This window comes from Equus quagga, chromosome 7 (genome assembly GCF_021613505.1).
Source record: "Equus quagga isolate Etosha38 chromosome 7, UCLA_HA_Equagga_1.0, whole genome shotgun sequence".
Classification (NCBI taxonomy): Eukaryota; Metazoa; Chordata; class Mammalia; order Perissodactyla; family Equidae; genus Equus; species Equus quagga.
In genome coordinates, this window is record NC_060273.1 from 76873428 (window position 1) to 76892757 (window position 19330).

General features: G+C 51.7%; 1 protein-coding gene across 1 annotated transcript; it reads left to right on the forward strand.

The window, feature by feature from the left end:
• The first annotated feature begins 660 nt into the window (after positions 1–660).
• SPRY4 (sprouty RTK signaling antagonist 4) lies at positions 661–14647 on the forward strand. Its single transcript, XM_046668073.1, has 2 exons — positions 661–823; positions 10068–14647. The coding sequence occupies exon 2, from the start codon at positions 10115–10117 to the stop codon at positions 11012–11014; it is 900 nt and encodes a 299-aa protein (XP_046524029.1). The 5' UTR covers positions 661–823; positions 10068–10114; the 3' UTR covers positions 11015–14647.
• The last annotated feature ends 4683 nt before the right edge of the window (positions 14648–19330 follow it).

Genomic DNA, 19330 nt, shown 5'->3' on the forward strand with positions numbered 1-19330 from the left:
CACTCAACAATCCCCCCTCCGCCCTTCTTTAATAAGGACCTTTGACATTGTCTTAATATTTGGTAAACACAGCGTCAAGACCCTTCCCCCTCCCCGACGCCCTAATCCAGAGAAAGAGAAGGCCCCCAGCAGGGGTCTTCCCATCCCCTGCCCCCTCTCCCCCAACTGCCTGCGGCGGGTAGAGATCTCTAGATACAGGTGTGTCCTCCCCCACCCGACTCTTGGCCCAGGATCTAGAGGACGCAGTGGCCCCCCACCCCCCAGCGACACTGACGGTTCCTGCCCAGGCCCGCAGTGGCGTGAAGGTGGCCTTTACCTCCTCTCGCAGGCTGGGAGGGGGTACAGCCCGCGCAGCTGAGCCAGCTGCTGCAGTCGCCGCCGCCCTCCATTCATAAAAAAAAAAAAGTCAACAACAACCTCCACCCCCCTTTGTAAAAGAACGACGGCCCCTGGAAGAGCTAGAGTCAGCCCCAGCAATCACGGGTTAAGTTCTTTTCCGGCCCCCCATTCATAAAAAAAGGAGCGCAGCGCATGCGCGCACGGGGTCTCTTGTGCCCACCCATTCATAGAATCGCCAACGGCGCGCGTGCGCACTGGAGCTCCCTTCCCTCCCATTCATAAAAAAGCCATTTTCCCAGGCAGTGGTTGCAACATCGCCGCGGAGGCAGCGAGAGGAGCTGACAGCGCGGAGTTGGCGCTGCGGAGCGCAGGCAGCCGTGCCGGTTCCTCCGGCCGGCGTCTGCGAGGACAGCGGCGTCTGACCCGCTCGGGTTCAGGGATTTGCAGACGTGGAGCAATGCTTGTGACTCTGCGGCTCCTCAAAGTAAGTCCCTGGCCGGTTTCGGGATCTGAAACTACCCGCGACGCGACTACCCCTCGGGCTGGGGCAAATGGTGCGCTATTTCTAGGCGCGCCTCAGTGTGCCTTCTCTTTCCCTGCTCCTCCTTAAGCCGCTGCGGTGCGCCGCAGCTCCCTGACGCCCTCGGCTGGGCCGGCACGGCGCCGGGGGTGTTCACAGCCTGGCACCGGCGTTTCCGACCCCCGGGCACTGCCAAGCCCGGCTTCCCCGCTCTCTGCTACTCAGGAAGCCCCGTGCGTGTCCCAGGAGTTTGCCTCTGGCCTGGCCTTTCCTCCTCCTGCCAGCGCCCGCTTCGGACGCTGGAACGGGAGGCTCTGGGTTCCGACAGTAGCCACCTTTGGGTCCGGCGGGCGCCCTCGCCCTGGGCAGCTCGCCCACCCCCGGCTCGGTGCCCACGCTGCCAGCTCTGCCATAGTTGTCCCCAGTCCGCCGCAGCGGCCTATGCTCGACGTAGGTTTTTCTTTCCTCTTCGGAGCGGTGACGGACTGGGTTTTCTCCCCTTCTGACTCCCACTCCATGGTCACCGGGGAGCTGGCCCGGGACTGGGCATTTCTGCTCCCTCTCTTTGGCGAGGCGGTTCCTCGCCGTCTGACCTTTGCTCTGCTGCCGCATTTTATGCCGTGCAGCTGCCTTGCAGTTGCCTTTCCCTTCTCCGGCCTCTGCAGGACCCTAGGATCCTCGGCCTCTTCTTGCCTCCCTATCCCCCGGCACCGAGCTGTGCCAGGCCCTGGGGCCCCCAGGCCGCGCTGGGGCTGTGGTGGGGGCTGAAGGTGCGTTTACATAACGCTGGGCTTGTGGGAGCCGGAGGAAGAGGTTGCTTGCGTAGGAGAGATAAGGCTCCTGCTTTCCCCCTTCCTTCTTGGTGGTACCAGGCTTGACATCACCGAGAAGAGAGAAGGATAGAGACGGTACGTTCTGAAAATTCTGAACCGCCAAGGCCACGGGGGCAGTGAAGGGGGGTGAGGGCAGGTTTGGCCAGCCAGGACAGCTGGAGCTTGGCTCCATCACTGGGACCAGGGCTGTGCCCAGTTCCCCCTCCACGCAGACGATCAAAAAGCATTTAGACAGTAGCTGCTCTTGTGCAAGAAGACGGTTTCTCAATTCGCTTTGATTGGGGCCTGGGGGTTGTGGGCAGAGGAGGCAAGAGAGGTGAAAAATGGTTGCATGGCTTGACTGGCTGAGCGATGGAAAGGAGAAGCCAACTGGGCTGGAGGGGCTGGGTGGTGGGCAGAGGAGAGAGCTGCTGGCTGCCTCATTCAACCAGCTGCTGGACGGGCATCCATATTGCCAGGCCTGGGTGAGGGCAGGAGACTGCCTTCTGCCGCATCGGGGCTCCAGGAGCCCCCCAGCATGGTTAGGACTAAAAGGTGTCAGTTCACTGGGGTGCCCAGACCCAATAGGAACCCCCTCTTTCCTGCCTCCAAACCAGTGGCATGATTCTCTCCAGTCTAGGGAGGGGCAAGAGCAAGTGCATGTCTGTCTGGTTAGCCAGCCAAAGCTCTCCAGTCTTTCTGACGAGCTTCTCAGGGAAGATGAGGGCCCAGGGCATTTAGGAAATGTGGGCTTATCAATCTTGTACGTAATAAGCTCCCTCTGGCCTGAGGCCCTACCCAATATTGCACTGGTGATTTCACAATGTTTAGAGTTCTCTGGATCTTCACATGAATGGAGCATAAACATCTGAAATTTTCGGCTTTTTTCCTTTTCACGTGTGGATGTGGGGTGGACTAGGAAAGGGGGGGCTGCAGTTGGCCCCTTTCTCTTTCTCTCTCTCTTTCTCTCTCCCTCTCTCTCTCTCTGTCTCAGCAGAAGGGTGAGAAACAAGTTGTAGACACGTCCAGTGTGAAATTGAATTTCCTCTTTCCCAGCCCTTGGGAGAATCCTCCTTTGCCAGCAGGCTCTGGGCGAATCCTAATGTAAGCATTGCACACACTGACCAACTGAGCTGCGTGGCCAGGATCAGGTAGGGCACGTTGGCGGATTTCTGAAATCTCCTTGATGGACAAATGTTGGTCAGCTAGGGTGAGGAAGACTTTTAAGACATCTCTTGGTTACCTTCCTTATTAGATTCTGAACTCAGGAGACATTCCCCTTTTTGTGGAGCCTAAATGCTCTATTGCTCATTCCCATGACCTTTTCCAGATTACCCTCTGAAATGGGAATGTCTCCTGAAAGCTTTGGTTGGGCTAGGTGGACAGGGACAGAACACGTAGAATGGAACGATTCCTGGCTAAAGCAGGGCAGAGGCTGGGGGCTACTGAGCATCTGGAGCTCGCAGATTGCCATTTTTCTTTTCATCCTTCCAGAATAGGTGGAGAGATGGGGCTCTTTGGAATTCCACCACTGTCCAGTTAATACTCTTACCCCTGGTCTCTGGTAAACCTGACATTGCCTCTGCCCAGAGGTTAGGCCGACTCGAATAACAAATAAAGGCAGCCTTTTCAGTGCAAAATCTGGAAGTTAGTGATTTAAAAATTAAGGGAGGAAAAAACCCATTAACACCTTCAGAAGTGGCCCTTGAGTTGTGTTGCTCTGGGGTTTAATGCTGTGGGATCACATAAGGGGGCTTCTCTTCTAATTCCTGATGCTAAAACTCCCTCGGTGTGACATCTTCCAGCCCCCAGTTTTGGGTCCCCGCAGCATTTTTCTTTCCTTGGGCCATCCTCTTAGGTTGGACCCAGGTGTTGGTCCCCAGGAGGCTTAGAAAGGCGCCTCCTTTCTCTTTTCAGAGAAGTAGTTCACTGTTCTTAGACAGTTGTGGCATTTAATTTGGTTCTGAATCCAGAGTGCCTGTCACCTGGCCCCTACTGACGTGGAAGTTCCCTTGTGAGGAACACATGGGGAGGACTCTTGCACAAACCTCAGGATCTAGGCGTATAGTTGAAAAGTTTAGATTGGGATGTAGACACGACAGTGTTTTTAAGAAAGGAGAATGGCAAGAGTGGAGAAGGTTCCATCTCATGGCCAACCTGGGTCTCTGACAGAAGGGAAAGCAGTGACTCATTGAAATAAATTTTTGCTCTTTCAAAAGAATCAGAGGAAGAGGTAATGAAGAGTAACATACTGAAAGCTGTATTACTCCTTCCAGACCAAGCCGGGAGCCAAAGTGGAGAAGACGAGAGGCTGGGAAACCTGCTAAGTTTGGGCCTTAATCTCCCCATCTGCAAAGTGAGGGGAAGAGACTGCTTCCAAGGGAGCCAGGGCCAGCAGAGCGACTAGCCAGGGGCCAGTGCTCCTTTTTAGACTGGGTGCCTAGGAGGAGAACCTGGTTGTAAGGGAGCCCCTTCCTACACAGCAGGTATGGGGTGTTGCATGATGTAAGAGGCGGCGTATTCTTGGCTCTCGGGGGTCTGGGGCCACCCTGCAGATCCGGACAGCTGACGAGGCTGGGGATGTATCCGGGACATGTGGCTAGGCTTAAGAGGCTCCACCATTCAGCTGTGATCGCAATTGTTCTTTCCAAGGACAGTCAGTGGAGGAAGCAGGGGCACTGGGGAGGGAGCACAGATGTGCTGGATCTAGTGGAGGAGGGAAGGGGCCCTTCTGGGGCAGGTGGCCCATGTGCAGAAGAGTAGTTTCCCTTGTCGGGGAGTCTTTTTCTCCTTGGGGGAAGGGGGAGTCACTTCCTGCCCCATCCCAGGAGTAAGCTAAAATCTATTATTGTAAGTTAATTTCTGAGTGGAGGGTGGTGAGATAAATAAAAGGATCTTGGTGTCAGTGAGAGGGGGGCCCTCCCCTGGGGGTCTAGGTTTCTGGTCTCCCCCAAACTTTGATGTGGGCCAGTAGTTCCCAAACGCTGCTTAACAGGCTTCTTCCAGCCCATTCTTTTCTCACTCTTGACTTCTAATCCCTCTTGAAGGGGATATGAGCCGACAACAGTTATGGGGGTAATACATTGAAGCCGAAATGTGAAGCCAGTTCGAACAGCCCAGAGCAAAGTACAGCAGACCTCTCCCACTCATCCTCGCAGGGGGGCTTTGGATTGGTTGTGGAGGAGGAAGAGAAGAGGGCTGGGAACTGATAACTGGTGATGGGGCCGAGTGATGAAAAGCAGCTGTTTTCTTTTGTGATCTTTAACAGATCATGGCCGGAGGTGAGCTCCTCAGTGCTGGGGCTGGAGTGGAGGGGTGGGGGAGAGGAGCAAGGATTCTCAGACAATCCAGCTGTCCAAATGCTTTATCCTCCCACCGGGGCCATTCTCAGCAGAGATGCAGAGACTGTCCTCCTCAGTAGGGTGTAGGGAAGGCGAGTCCATGGCTTCTCTGATCCCCCTCCACCCTCCTTCTTGTTCCTTTTAGTCTTTTTGAAGCAATAAGTCATTTGGCTGAAGCTTAATTAACTAAACAGGGTTGTTGTCACAAAAAAAAACAAGTGATAGTGGTGGGCGGGCTCTCTGGCAGCCTACAGACCTTTTAAAGGGTTAAGCAACCTTGGCTGAAAGAACCTGCTGAGACTGAATGGGGCCGTCCAGAAACTGCCCATTCATTCAGAGCCTTTTGCCAGTTTGTCATTAGCTGACCTGTAGTTTTCAAAGTACAACTGTCAGGTTTTCCTAGTATTTCCCAGCTCCTCTCCCCTGGGTAAATCAAGGGGAAGGGGTGGATATTTAACATGCCTCTTGATTCTTTTCAACTAGCCTGGACTGAACAGTCTACAGCCTGATGCTCTGTCCCTCCCTGCAGGTACAAATGCAGTGTCAGGCTCACAAATACAGGGCTGTGTATTCTGGGCTTTTCACCGTCCTGCTGATTCATTATTCTAGAATCTCTTCTTCTGGCTTCGTCTGACCCTGACTCTTTTCCTTTGCTTCCACTGCAGACCCGGACCAGGAAGCCACATCTGTGAATGTGCCCTAGGGACCCTTAAGTTCAGCTTTATAGGTGGGAGGAGAGAGCATTCCCTCCCACGTCAGGGTTTCCTTTTAGGGACTGCTTTGTGGTGAGATCCTACAATTGAGACCCATTCAATTTTAAGAAAAATAAAAATGAAGACACTTAGTATAATGAGGGTGTATGAAGTGACAGAAAGCATGACCAAAAAACACTGCACTGAAAGTGAAGATAACTTGAGTTCTGAGCCTTCCTTTAATGACAGCTTTCAAACCCCCAGCCTCTGCTCTCCACACTGAAGACTCTCCTATTTAGGGGCCAGTATGATGGAGGCCCTGTCTGGCTTCATTTCCCGGCTGGTTTGGTTAAGAGCCTGCCGATGGCCTGATGAGGTTCCCCGAGGGCTGGTGGCAGACTGGGGAGACCGGTGGAGTTCATGGCTGTGAAGGTGACCTGAGCTTTCCACACCTTTCCATGAATACCCAGAAGGTAGTGTAAGCCAGGGCTGCAGGGTGGAGGCTGCAACCTCTGGAGCCTCTGCTGTCTGGGTTCGAATTCTGCCCTGTTCACTCATAAGCTTGATGACCCTTGTTCTTCCATTTCTTCCTCTGCAAGCTGGGTGTTATCATCAAAGGTGATGGTGAGGGTTAAATGAGAAAATCATTGAGGGCTTGGCACAGAGCATGACACCAAGAAATGTTTCGTAAATGCTAGCTGCTTCCATAATTATTATTATTAGAAGGTTGGAGTGGAGGTAAAAGTTTCCTTTCCTCGTGCTAATCCATAAGACTGCCACCTACAACTTGATAGAGGCCCTTCTCTGGCTAAGTGGAGTGCTGGCTTTGTTTCTCTGTCCACGGTCTTCCAAATTGGCCATCAGTCTTCTGAACAGTCTAAATGAGGCAAAGCCTCCTCTCTCCTATTTATATTATAAATCTCTTCCTTCCTTGCAGGGGAAGCAGAGTACATATTAAACTGCACTTAAGTTCATCAGTGTTGCTTAGACTAGAGGGTGGGTGTGTCCCAGTGAGTAGAGATTGATCTTCTAAGCCAACTGAGGACTGGGGTTTTTTTGAGACTTCATTTAGCTGTGCTGAGGGGTTATCAAACAGGCTGCTCGGGAAGTTATTTTTCTTTGTCAGCCAAGTGAATTCAACCCTCCTCTGGAGGGTCCCTGCTAATGGGGAGGTGAGGCCACAAGGCCTGACAAGGTCTGGGCAGTGCAGCTCTGAGCCAGCCACTGGTTTGTGCTGATCTGGTGGCCGGAAGGAATCCTACATCTGGGCTGCGATAGGGAAAATGCGTTTTAGAATATGCCTGCTGGAGCTATCTTGCATGCAGCGTGTCCCAAGAGAGCTGAGTCATCGTGGACCCAGCGCTCCCTCCCGCGCGTCTGGTCCCAACCGCAGGCCCAGATGTTGACAGCACCTCTGGAGGGTGGTGGGAACCTGCTAATGCCAACATCCCATTGCCTGCAGGCGCTGCTCCCACCCTGGCTTCCAGGGTGGGACTTTTCCAGGGAACTTTTCCCATGAATCTGCCCTCTGATTCCAGGGCCTGTTAAAATCCCTGAGCATTGGGGATCCACAGAAAATGTGGCTTTTTGTAAAGAACCCCAAGAATAGAACTGGGGAAAGGAGAGTGGATGATCTGCTTGGGGAGGGAGAACGCTTACTTTTTCCCACAGCGTGGCAACTCCTGATCCTGGTCCTAAGAGACAAAAGCCCGACTACGTGCGGCATTACAGGCTTCAAACTGCCTCTGGCATTTTGTTGGCAGGACCCTGAGTATTCGTGACCTGAGCTTCTGGAAGAAGGGACTCGTGTTGTCTTTGTCCGGGGTGGGAGTTCTGGCGGAGGCACTGCTTGGCTGGCGCCGAGAGTCTTATCCTGTGCCTCCGTCAGCGTTTTCCATTCTTGTGCCTAGTCACACCTTTTCCTCCAGGCAAAGTCCCCAGGGCTGGGACCTGGGGCTCCTAACCCTCTTCCTGTTGACCCCAAACCCCTTTATTCTAGAAGCAAGGCTTTGGAACCTCTGCAAAGAATAAGTGGGCTGAGGTGGCATTCCCTGAAGTTCTTGCTCTGTGGACAAAAAGTCCACGGAAAAAGTCCTTTCTGTTGATGTTAATCTGACATTTCCCCATCCAGCCCTGACCACAGGGTCCCCGCAGGAGGCTGCCTTGGCGAGTGACTACTTCTTTGTGGCAAACCTGCCAGAAACTTAAGGCTAACTCTTGCCATGAGGAAGTGTCTGCCATTTGAAGATGATGCTCTCCTTCCATCTGGAGGGAACATGGAGACAGGAGGCAGGTGCTGCCACTAGGCAGACTTTCTCCAAGATGGGAAAAACTGCACAGAAATAGTAGGTAGGGCCATGGGAGCAAAGCCAACAGTGCTTGCCATATGCAAATGGGAAGTACCAGTTGGCTGAGCACTGAACCTGTAGAGGACTGAATGCTTTTTTGCATTTTGCAATATAGATGGTCATACAGAGAGCCCTGTGGATAAGCTCCCTTTTATCCCCTTCATGAACTTTGCATCTAGAGCTAGCTTTTTATTTCAGACAGGCTGGGCAGCAAGGTTGGAAGCCCTTCCCCAACAATGTAAGCATTTCTGATCAAACAGTTGTTTCCAAATAGGGGAAGTATAGCAGTGAGTTGTCCTGAATGCCTTTTTTCCCCTCTTCCGTCCTTACTATAGACATGGATAAGTATGGATGAGTCCCCTGGGCGAGGTGTCATTCTCCTGTGATTGGAATATTGGGATGAACCGGCTGTGTCCCGAGTCTGGAAGGGTATGGAGTTACCTGGAAGTGGACAGCTATCCGTATCCCCTTTGAGGCAAGATGAACCTAAGAGCAGAGGTATAGGGTCGGCTCTCCTAATTAGAAGGTCCTTAGCATCTTGAAAAAGCGTTTACTGAAACCCCACCCCATAACACATTTATCCAATGGTCTTTTTTTAAAAAAAAAGAAAAGAAAAAGAGAGAGATTATCTTCCCCTTCTGTCTGCACCCTGTTCTGTCCCCACCCCCATCCCCTGGTGGAATCTTCCCAGAGTCTAATCTTTCTCTTGGATTCCAAATCGTGTCCCCTTGGGCAGAGGTCTTGGCCTTCTGCTGCTCTTTCTTTAAATTGATCTCCAGCCGAATTCCGAATGTAAAGGTCAGCAGGCGAGGAAATGGCACTTCTAATAGAAAACAATGTGCACTTTCTAAATTTGAACCAAGTCGTTTCCGCTCTTTGATTTAAGTGACTTCCTGGGGTTCCGTGTCAGGCTGTGCAGTTGAATCTCTGGCCGGATTCCAGCTTAAAATTGCACTCTCCCGGTGAAATTAGAAACTGATCCAGGGTTGGCTTAGCTCTTCTAGTAAATAGCATTTAGGCTGACTGTTCAGCTCAGCTCTTGGGAATGGGTGATGTGAGTGCCCCCTGAGGATTTCCCATCCAAGTGTCAGAAGCACACCTACCGGGGGGTTATTAGCCACTGAGGGTGGCTGCTCTTAGAAGGGGTGGTAATAAGTTAATATCCTGGACGGCAGGCATCAGATACCGCCCTTCCTTCTCTGGTGACTATCTGAAATAAAGGCTTTTGTTTATCCAGCTGATAAACTCCATGGGAGCACACAGAGGCTGTCTGTCGTGGTCACCACATCCTCAGTGCTTGGCACAATGCTTGGCACGTAGTGCGTATTGGTGCTCAGGAAATCTCAACTGTTGTTCTCCGGGACGGTGATAAATGACTAAGTACTTGCTGTGTGCCGGGCGAGATGCTAGGTACTAGATAGGCATTTTCTCATTTAATCCTCACAAGAGCCCATTGTACAGATGACGAAACTAAGGCACAGAGGTTAAAGAACCCCATTCACGGCAACACTGCTCCGCCGAGGTAAGAACTGGAACTTGGCTCTGACTGTAGAGCCTGTGTTTATGACCACTGAACTGTCTATCGTAATAAGGAGCACAGAGATACAAGAATGACCCTGAACCACCCAGGTTTGAGTCCTGCTTTTGCAACTGATAGTTTTGTGTGACTTTGGACAAGTTACTTTGAACATTAGTTTTCTGTAGCTAGAAAGGGGATAACAATGGTAACTGGGTTTTAGGAGTATTTTGAAGAGTCAGTGACTTTAATATATATAGTGCTTAGGAGAGTGCCTGGCACATATTAAGTGCTAAATAAGTGTTATTTCTACCACGTACTATTATTATCATTGTCATTATTAATTGTCTAAGCCTTAACGCTGGACAGTCCACTGAGGGAATCCAGTTCCCATTTCATCTGGGCTCTTAAGGACCTGATGGGGGGTGGGAGTGTTAACAGGCCACGTACTGATGCCTGCAATCCATTCTCTCTTCTTTTTCCCCACCCCCAACCCCAGGGCCCCTAGAAGCCTGTTTCTTGGTGCAGTCCAGGATCTCCAGCCCCATGGAGCCCCCGATCCCACAGAGCGTCCCCTTGACTCCCAGCTCAGTCATGGTCCAGCCTCTTCTTGACAGCCGTATGCCCCACAGTCGGCTCCAGCAGCCACTCACTATCCTCCCCATCGACCAGATGAAGACCAGCCACGTGGAGAACGACTACATAGACAACCCTGGCCTGGCGCCCCCCACTGGCCCTAAGCGGACCCGGGGAGGGGCCCCGGAGCTGGCCCCGACGCCTGCCCGCTGTGACCAGGACGTCACCCACCACTGGATCTCCTTCAGCGGGCGGCCCAGCTCCGTGAGCAGCAGCAGCAGCACGTCCTCCGACCAGCGGCTCTTGGACCACATGGCACCACCGCCCATGGCTGAACAGGCCTCCCCGAGGGCTGTGCGCATCCAGCCCAAGGCAGTCCACTGCAAGCCGCTGGACCTCAAGGGCCCAGCAGTCCCACCAGAGCTGGACAAGCACTTCTTGCTGTGCGAGGCCTGCGGGAAGTGCAAGTGCAAGGAGTGCGCGTCCCCCCGGACGTTGCCCTCTTGCTGGGTCTGCAATCAGGAGTGCCTGTGCTCAGCCCAGACCCTGGTCAACTACGGCACCTGCATGTGCCTGGTGCAGGGCATCTTCTACCACTGCACCAACGAGGACGATGAGGGCTCCTGCGCCGACCACCCCTGCTCCTGCTCCCGCTCAAACTGCTGCGCCCGCTGGTCCTTCATGGGCGCTCTCTCCGTGGTGCTGCCCTGTCTGCTCTGCTACCTGCCTGCCACCGGCTGCGTGAAGCTGGCCCAGCGCGGCTACGACCGCCTGCGCCGCCCCGGTTGCCGCTGCAAGCATACGAACAGCGTCATCTGCAAGGCAGCCGCCGGGGACGCCAAGGCCAGCAGACCGGACAAGCCTTTCTGACACTTTGGGTTGAAGTCCCCTGGAAACTTGGTTCCCTTCTGACACCTGAGAAGACCACGGCGAGGCCAGCAGTTTCAGCATCCTGAGGCTGACCTTGCTAGTCTGTCTGTTCCCCACCCCCAGCTTCTGAAGAAACAGAGACCACCATCGCCCACCCTCTCTTCCCCAAAAGGATGAAGAAGCACTTTGGGTTTTTTCCAGGGTCCTGGAACTTTGTGTCAGACAGTGGCAGGGGCGTGGTATGGTTTGGGGGGATTTTTCTTTTCCAGAAGACGGAACACAGATGTGGACACATATCCGGAAGTTGCAGCTGCTTGAATGCCTTCCCAGTCCTTCCTCCTCCCTCCCTTTCTCCCCACCTCTTTTTCATTCTCTGGCTGCCTGGAAGGAATCATTAACTGAGTGGCCAGGGGACTTTTGAAGAAGACCCTTGGAGTTTGACGTCAATACCTTCTTCTCCTCTCCCCTCCCCCCAGTTTGCTGCGACATCTTGGGGACGGTGTAGACCCTAGCAATCTCTGTTGTATATACTTGGGAACCCCCTGAGAAAAGAGGACGGCCAGTGAGTCCAGGCCTCGTTCCTCAATCTGCCTCCCCGGAGCCACGGACACACTTAGGAGCCACTGCACAGTGCATTTCTGCCTTCCAGCTTCATCACTAACTCTTGGGGGTGTTCCACTCATAGCACCGTCCCTCGGTTCTTACCGAGTCACAGGCTCACCTGCCCGCTACGCGTCCCAGGGTCTCTCTACCCAGATCCAAAAACTTTATGGGTAGAGAAGGCCGGGGCAGCAAACGCGAGACCAAATAGCATTTTGCCAATGAGTCTGAGGCTGTGGTCTCTGGATCCAGTCATCATGTTTTTATAGAATAATTAAACTAGATGCTAACGGTGTTTTAAAAATTAATAATAAAACACTTGCTTCCTTTTGGGCCACCCCCAGGAAGGGCTGATTTCAAAATCTGGGGGGCGAGCAACCTCAAGGAGCACAATCCCCCTCCTCACCAAGAAGAGGATTTAACAGCAAAGAAGAGAGGTATCACCTCCCGTTGGCAGAGTGACAGTTGAGCCGAGCTGGGTGTGGGTTTCCTCTCTTCTGATTCTGCTGCTTTCTGTCATAGCCTTTTGTGTACAGTGATGTGTCTGTATCTTTAATGTAAATAGACAGATGATGAAAAAAGAGTCTATTTTAGTGTTAGGAAGCCCTGGCGGGGGAGTCAGAAGAGCGTGGGTGGGGGAAAAGATTCTCCAGGGGCTTCTTAGGATTGAGCCCTGCTTCTGTGCGTGGCCACACCACCCCCTCCCGACAGCCCCCAAAGACGTAGCAACTCTTTCTCTCAAGGTGCTAAAGGACTCAGAAAGTGCAGCACGTCCAGTGGGTAGGTACTTGTTGCATGCAAAAGCTGTAGTGTGTCTGGTCCTCCCCAGCTGTTGTTCGGGGTTTTTGCTTCGTGTGGTATTTTGTGTTCCTCCCCTAATGAGAGGAAGTGGCCTGGGTCAGAAAAGCTACCCCAGGTGAAACTGGAAGGCATTCATTAGGCGGCATTTCCAGTTTGTTCTGTAGGGACAGAACTGCCTCCAGAAAAGGGCGCAAAGAGGCAGGTAGCTGTGACTGGCATGCACCCAATGCTTCTCAAGGACTTTTTTTTCCCTTCTTGAAGACTAGTAGTAACATCTTATGATTTAGAATAAGTTAATTGTAACCATAGGTATTTATTGATTGGAGGAAAGGAGGGGAGGGTCTTGTTACTTTATGCTTTATTTATATAACATTTGCTAGCTTGTAAAAGGCGAATATGAAATACTGCATCTGCGTTCTCTAAGGCTGATTCATGTGGCTACCCTTGCCACAGTCGTGACGGATGTGTGGATGTTCTTGCACAAATCGGAGGGAATGGTAGAAAAAACACATTCAGCCAACCACTTATGCTAATTGAATGTATCAGATGTGTACTGAAGGGACTGGAGATGTCTTCCTCAGAATAGGTGTGCAGAGGTTACGCCAAAAAGAGAGGGCACACGTCCACTCTTGGCGAGGCCTCAGAACTTTTCCCAGAGCCCCTCCCTCAAATGTCTCCATGGGAAACTTGACCCAGGGGCGAGATGCACTTTGGTGATCTTGGTGTTCTACGTGCCCATTCTCTGGAGACTTGATTTACATAAGCTGTGTCTACACACACGCACACGCACACACAACCCCCTATCCCACCAACCCTCTATCTACATAGACCCTGTTTCCTGGCAAACAGCTTCCTGAACCCTGACTTTTTGTGTACATAGTTGTAAACACGGATTTTTCTGGGTTTTGGTTTTCTTTTTTTTCTCCCTGTTTTGGCTTGTTCTTTCTGGTTGGCATTTAACCTGCTAGAATGGATTCCGCAGAACTCTCGTGCCCCGTGTGCTCGGGGCTCAAGGGAAGGACTGAAGCAGCTTTGGTTCTCCCAGCTCTATTGCACAGCAGTCCTTCAGCATGTTTTTCTCGGCTTCTTGGCAAAAAATAAAACAAAATTGGCTTGCCCGTGGACCCTGAGGGCCACTGGGGGACCAAAGCTCTCGGAAACGTGACACATTTCTGTGGCTGCTTCTGGCTGATTGTGTTTCCTGTCACCAACAGCTTGCTTGGCTGGATTATGCCTCGTCTTGACCTTTTTTGAAAAGTGCCACCTGGTTCCCACTTCTGTTCAACCTGGGGTGGGAGATGGGGTCCACAAGCCTGGGTCCAGGACACTTGTCCTAGGCAACCTTGACTGCTCCCCACGGAGGGTGGGTGTGTGAAGGGCCAACACTCCACAAGCACCCTGGGGACTGGGTCTAGGACAGCCAAGCCCTCCCAGATAGATGAGGGGGTGCAACCAAGGCTCCTCATGGTCCCTGGCCAGAAGGAGGTGAAGACCAATCCCTGCTGTGGATTTGGCCCCTTCACAGCTTACGGAGACAGAAGACCTGCATGTGATGCATCTGGCTTCTTTCAGCATTCTGGAGTCTGTGCCGGTCCCCGTTGTACATTGAGAGAAGCCCAGTTAGATAATAACGTGTCCAAGGTTTCACAACGTGGCAAGTGTTGGTTGGGACCAGCACCCAGATTCCATCACCTCAAAACTTCATGTTTTCCTCCCATGCTGCCCCAGGAGATGTCCCATTGGGTGTGGGCAGCACAACTTTGCACTGTACAACCCACTAGGGCATCCCACAAGCTTCACCGGCTTTCTGGTTCATGCCTTCCGTAAGCATTTTCATGCCCTCTGCTTACTGTGACAGTTGAAGACAAATGTCGTGCTGCCATTTTTGCCGTGGGTAACCCTGTGTGGTATTTTGCTTTCTCTTCTCACTGCCCCACGGTTTGGTTTTGTGTTACGAACAGAAAAGCTGTCAAGGTTCCCACTGCACCACATTCCTACTTCATTCCCCTTCACTGTGGCCCCTTCTCACCCCACAACAAAGTTACCACAGAAGGTTTCCTTTGTATAGAATATTTATTTTGAAGCTCTATTTTAATAGTATTTATTTTAGAAAGTCTACTATTGTAAGAGTTCTTCTGTTTGTGAAGAAAAAAACAAGTTAAAAACTGAATGTACTGATCTAGAAAATATATATAAATATATATTGTTAAATATACACAGGACTGCCGTTTCTCGTGTGTTTGTGTGTTCTCACCCTGACATCCTCACCCAGCAAGGCTTCAGGATTGTCAAAGGACACTCACTAACTGGAAGTGCATACCTCAACTCTGGCAGGACAAAGGGCCAGAGAGAGGGGCTTCCTGGCCAGGGCTGTCCCATGTCCTGCCTTTAGGATGACCTTCGAACCATTGGAGGAAAGCTTCACTTTCCTAGGAAGCTGAATCCTGCCAGGTGCTGGTAAGTGCTCCTCTGGCAAGCCCTCCCCTCCTCAGGGCTGTATTTGTAAGAGATGGACATCAAATCTCAAACTGGGAAGTGGTGGAGGGAGAAAGAGTCATCTGACCTGCTCAGGTCACAGAAATTCTGCAGCTCTTTCCTTTTGTGCCCTGGTGCTCCCAGAACAGATTTCCATGCACATGGCACACATACTTGCTTCAAGGAGACCAACAGAAAAGCCCTTGGCGGTCTCCTTATTTTCACTAGATTGGTGGGTGTTGTATAAAACCAGTTCTTTGACCTCCACAGCCTTCCTTCCATTTAATGACTTGCCCCTCTAATGCACCTTCCGTCTGTTTCCCCTATTTCCCCCACCAAATACACTCCAAACTTGGTAGAGACCTGATTACTTATCAATTTATGTCGTGGGGGGAACTTTTCATTATTTTTAATTCATAACGCCAATCACAGTGAAAGTTGGACTTTTTTTTGAACATGTGAACGCAAGCTTCTTGTGTTCTGAAAGAAAAGGAACAACAGTAAAGATTTTGATAAGTAGAGGCAGGCAACCAACGATGGTAGGGAGGAGGTGGGTGGAGGGAGATGAGGTCAGAAGCCCTGGGTCCAGTTGGTTTCTCTGGGGTCACCATTTATGGCATCTTCCGATCTTTTGTGAAAGCCTCGGGTCCCTCTTGGAGACATCCAGACACATCCCAAGGATCCCCTGGTCACTGCTCAAGAAGGTGCAAAGGATGCGCTTCCTCAACACGGTCTTGTCTGCTCTAGAACTTTAAAGACAGGCTCTGGCTTCCCTCTGCCAGACCACGTGACTTCCCTTCCTACAGGATGGACGGAGGGTAATGAGTGCTCCAGAGTCTTCCCTCCCTGACAAGGTAAGTCACTGGCACTTAGAGGTGCTTTTCTTTTTAATCGGCTGGTTCCCAATTTCTGTATACCGGGCTTTGATTCAGTCTTGGGTTTCCTGATGAGTGGGGACATGGAGAAAGCTTGTCCCTGGTTTTACTTAAATTGTTTCTAGTGTTTGGAGATTAAAAACGACAAAGCCTGGACAGGTCGTTGGGTGCTTAGAGTCTCACCCACCCAAATGCTCTTGGGGAAATGGGAGCTGAATGAACGTGTGCTTGTTTTAAAAAAGTCAGTGTCCAGGGAAAATGTCCCACGTGCTCGCCTTGTCTTTCTTTCACTGACTGGCCCCTGTTCCTCTTGGGTCCCAGTTCTAAAATGGCTTTGGGTAATAGGAATGGTTGTGGGTATTGAGCGTTTTCTTTTCGCCAGCTGCTGGACATACACGGCAGATACCACTGTTAGTCCCTCTTAGGCATGCAGAAACCAAGTTTCGGCAAAGTTGTCAACGTGCCCAATAAATACACGGTTGAGGGGTAGATGGGAAAAACAGACAGTTGAAGTTTTAGCAACTCAGTTTGGGGAGTAATCACAGGATGAACTGATCAAATTTAAAAATAAGGGGGAAGAAGCAGAACTTTAACCCTCTCCACACCCATAACCGCATGCCCTCTATGAGGGCACCCCAAGCCTGGTGCTCATCCTGCAAAAAGTGAATCGTCCTGGCAGGGGGCGGTCCCAGTTCTGGCGGCAGACAACTAGAACCCGTTGGGCAGCTTTGTCATCTGGCCAGGAGGCCCCAAGCCACTCCCGCAGCTCCCCTGCCGGCCCCTCCTGCCTGCTGAACCTGCAACTTGAAAGGAGCTCAACTTTCCAAAGTTCGCTTGTGAACGAACGGATGAACCCCAGCAGACAGCTCCATGCTGGAGGTGTGTGCCAGATGAAAGCGGAGAAGACATTTTTAAGAGCCCTAAGTTTATTCATCGGAACTTTAATAAAACAATATGTCCGTGGCCCGGGGCAGGTATAATTTTCATAATTTATGGGTCTCTGAGACAGGAAGAGGGCCCGGGATTTTATTGTGTTTTGCACGATAAATGGCATTCCAATTGTCTACATGATGTTCTTTAAGGACTCTCGTCTGGCAGGAACACAGGCCTTCTGGAGCCCACCTGGGCCTCGAGGCCCGAGGCAAGGGATAATTATGAATACATCTGTATCTGTTAAGCAGGAGATGATTGAAAAACCCCCTTGTTTCCTTCTGTCATTAGAAGACGCTTCCTATGCCGACACCTATCTTAACATTAACTGCTGCAAGGTTTGGAGCCCTCCCTGTTCTCTTCCGCTCCCACCTTCTCCTCCCCTGGGTCTGGCCTTTCTTTCCTGTACCCGAAGAGACTCGGGTAAATGTCTCCTGACTGGCATGGTGAGGGAGTGGTCTCAGACTCTGAAGAAAAAACCCACCAGCCACAAAACAAGACAGTGGAGCTCCTGGCGATGCTCGAATTGAAATCAGTAATTGAATACCTGCACAGGGTAACAGGTCAAGCGGCCTGATGAAATCATTACAAAAGCAGCATTATCATTTACAGTCTTGGAAACAATCAAATTAGATCCATAGAGTCTGTCTCATTTTACAGATGAGGAAACTGAGGCTCAGAGAGGTTAAGTCACTTGCCCAAAACCACACAGGCGATAAGTGGTAGACCTTCCGCCAAAGCCTGTGCACTGCATGGTAGGGTCCTATTGCAACTTTCACCCCTGTCCAAATATCGCCTCCCCGGGGATGCTTTCCTGTGTCCCCAGGAAGAGGTTTCCTTCCCATTTGTGCTTCTGCAGAAGTTAGAAGAGCAGGTTGTTTGTTTTAACCAAGATTACATAGATTGTAATCAAGATAGGACTTGAACCCAAGTCTAACTGCCACACCACTATGCCTGGTATAAGTTATTGAGGCCCCATCCTCACGCTGATCTCAGGAAGGATCCTCCGTTACCACATGTCATTCCTCTTGGCTAGCCTTCCTGATTTCCTCTGCAGTCGAAAGAGGAATTGTGGGGCCGGCCCGGTGACGCAGCGGTTAAGTTCGCACGTTCCGCTTCTTGGCGGCCCGGGGTTCGCCGGTTCGGATCCCGGGTGTGGACATGGCACAGCTTGGCACGCCATGCTGTGGTAGGTGTCCCACGTATAAAGTAGAGGAAGATGGGCACGATGTTAGCTCAGGGCCAGGCTTCCTCAGCAAAAAGAGGAGGACTGGCAGTAGTTAGCTCAGGGCTAATCTTCCTCAAAAAAAAAAGAATTGCTTCCCCAGACCTACGGAATTATTTGGGCTGCGGTGGCCAGAGGCAAGAATCTTCCAGAGGAGACAGGGGGTATAAGTTGCCTCAGGTAATTCTGAAGTCAGGGTCTGGTGGCCTTGTGGGGAGAGATGCACACACAGGGTGAAGGGCGCAGGCCAGCTCTCGGCACTTCCAGGGACAGAGCCACATTCCTCTTTGTGCCAGCCTTGGAGAAGATGCATAGGCAGGGACCAGGGAGCCAAAGCAGCCAGAGTGGAGGTGGAAGTTACTGCAGAAGTGGCCTGGGGACCCTCATGTTACAAGCAGTGCTCCTCCGAACCCCCAGGCTACCCCTTGACTGGTTTCCAGGCAGTGGTCCAGCCAGCCCTGGATTACCCAGGCACTCTGAGATGCTGGACCTAATCAGATCAGAGAACCAGTGTCAGGAGAGATGCTAGGGTAGAGAGTGGAGAACTAGCAGTAGAGTGGGACAGACGGGGCCTTGGGGTCTCTGAGAAGTGACTGCCACTTCCACAGGCCACTCCTCGTAGGGCAGTGTGGTGGGAAGAGCTCTGAGTCTTATGGTTCCGCTGCTCAGGTCCCTTTTCTGCCACCGTCACTGGAGTGAGACCTTAGGAGAGTCACTGCCATTCTAAGAACAGTTGGAGGATTAGGTAGTGGCTGTGCACAGCACTGATGAGTGTTGTTACTAATCTCCCAGAGAGGAAAACCTGACTCACGTGGGAGAGCAGAGACTAGAAGAACTCGGGTCTCCTCTCCCCTGAGCCTTGGTTTCTCCATCTTCAGCCTGGCAGTCTGGACCGTGTAGGTGGGAAATCACAAACTGTCAGCCCACAGTGTTTTCTTGAAAGTTAAGAGGCTTCCAAACCCAGATCTAAAACGTCTCTTGAAAAATAAAAAGAGCTGGCGCCTCTGGGTCCCCATTCCAGAGGGCAACAATTGGCTGGAGCTGAAAGGCAGCTGCCCATTCTGAACGGCAGGCTCCCCTTGCTCTCACACAGCATCCCCTCCCCTTCCGCTGCCCGGGTCCCCTGGCCTGAGTGCCAGTTGGCATTGATCATTGTGTTTCCACCTTGATGTCCCTTAGGCCAGCCTTCTTCTCCTGTTTATATTACCTGCATGGCTCTCGGCTCCTGAGGCTGTTGGGGTCAAGTTGGATTGGCTTCCTCAGGCACTTTTACCCAAAACATGGTGTCCCAACCCCCATATGGGGGGTTTCCTAAGGATGCCCACCCTACAGGCACGTCACTCAGATACAGGTACCAGAGTCATAACCCCAGAAAGGACTTCTGGGGTCGTGAAGGCAGATGTCTTAGCC

Excerpts from the sequence above, each read along its gene's own strand:
- SPRY4 (XM_046668073.1), top strand. The coding sequence starts at position 10,115 with ATGGAGCCCCCGATCCCACAGAGCGTCCCCTTGACTCCCAGCTCAGTC.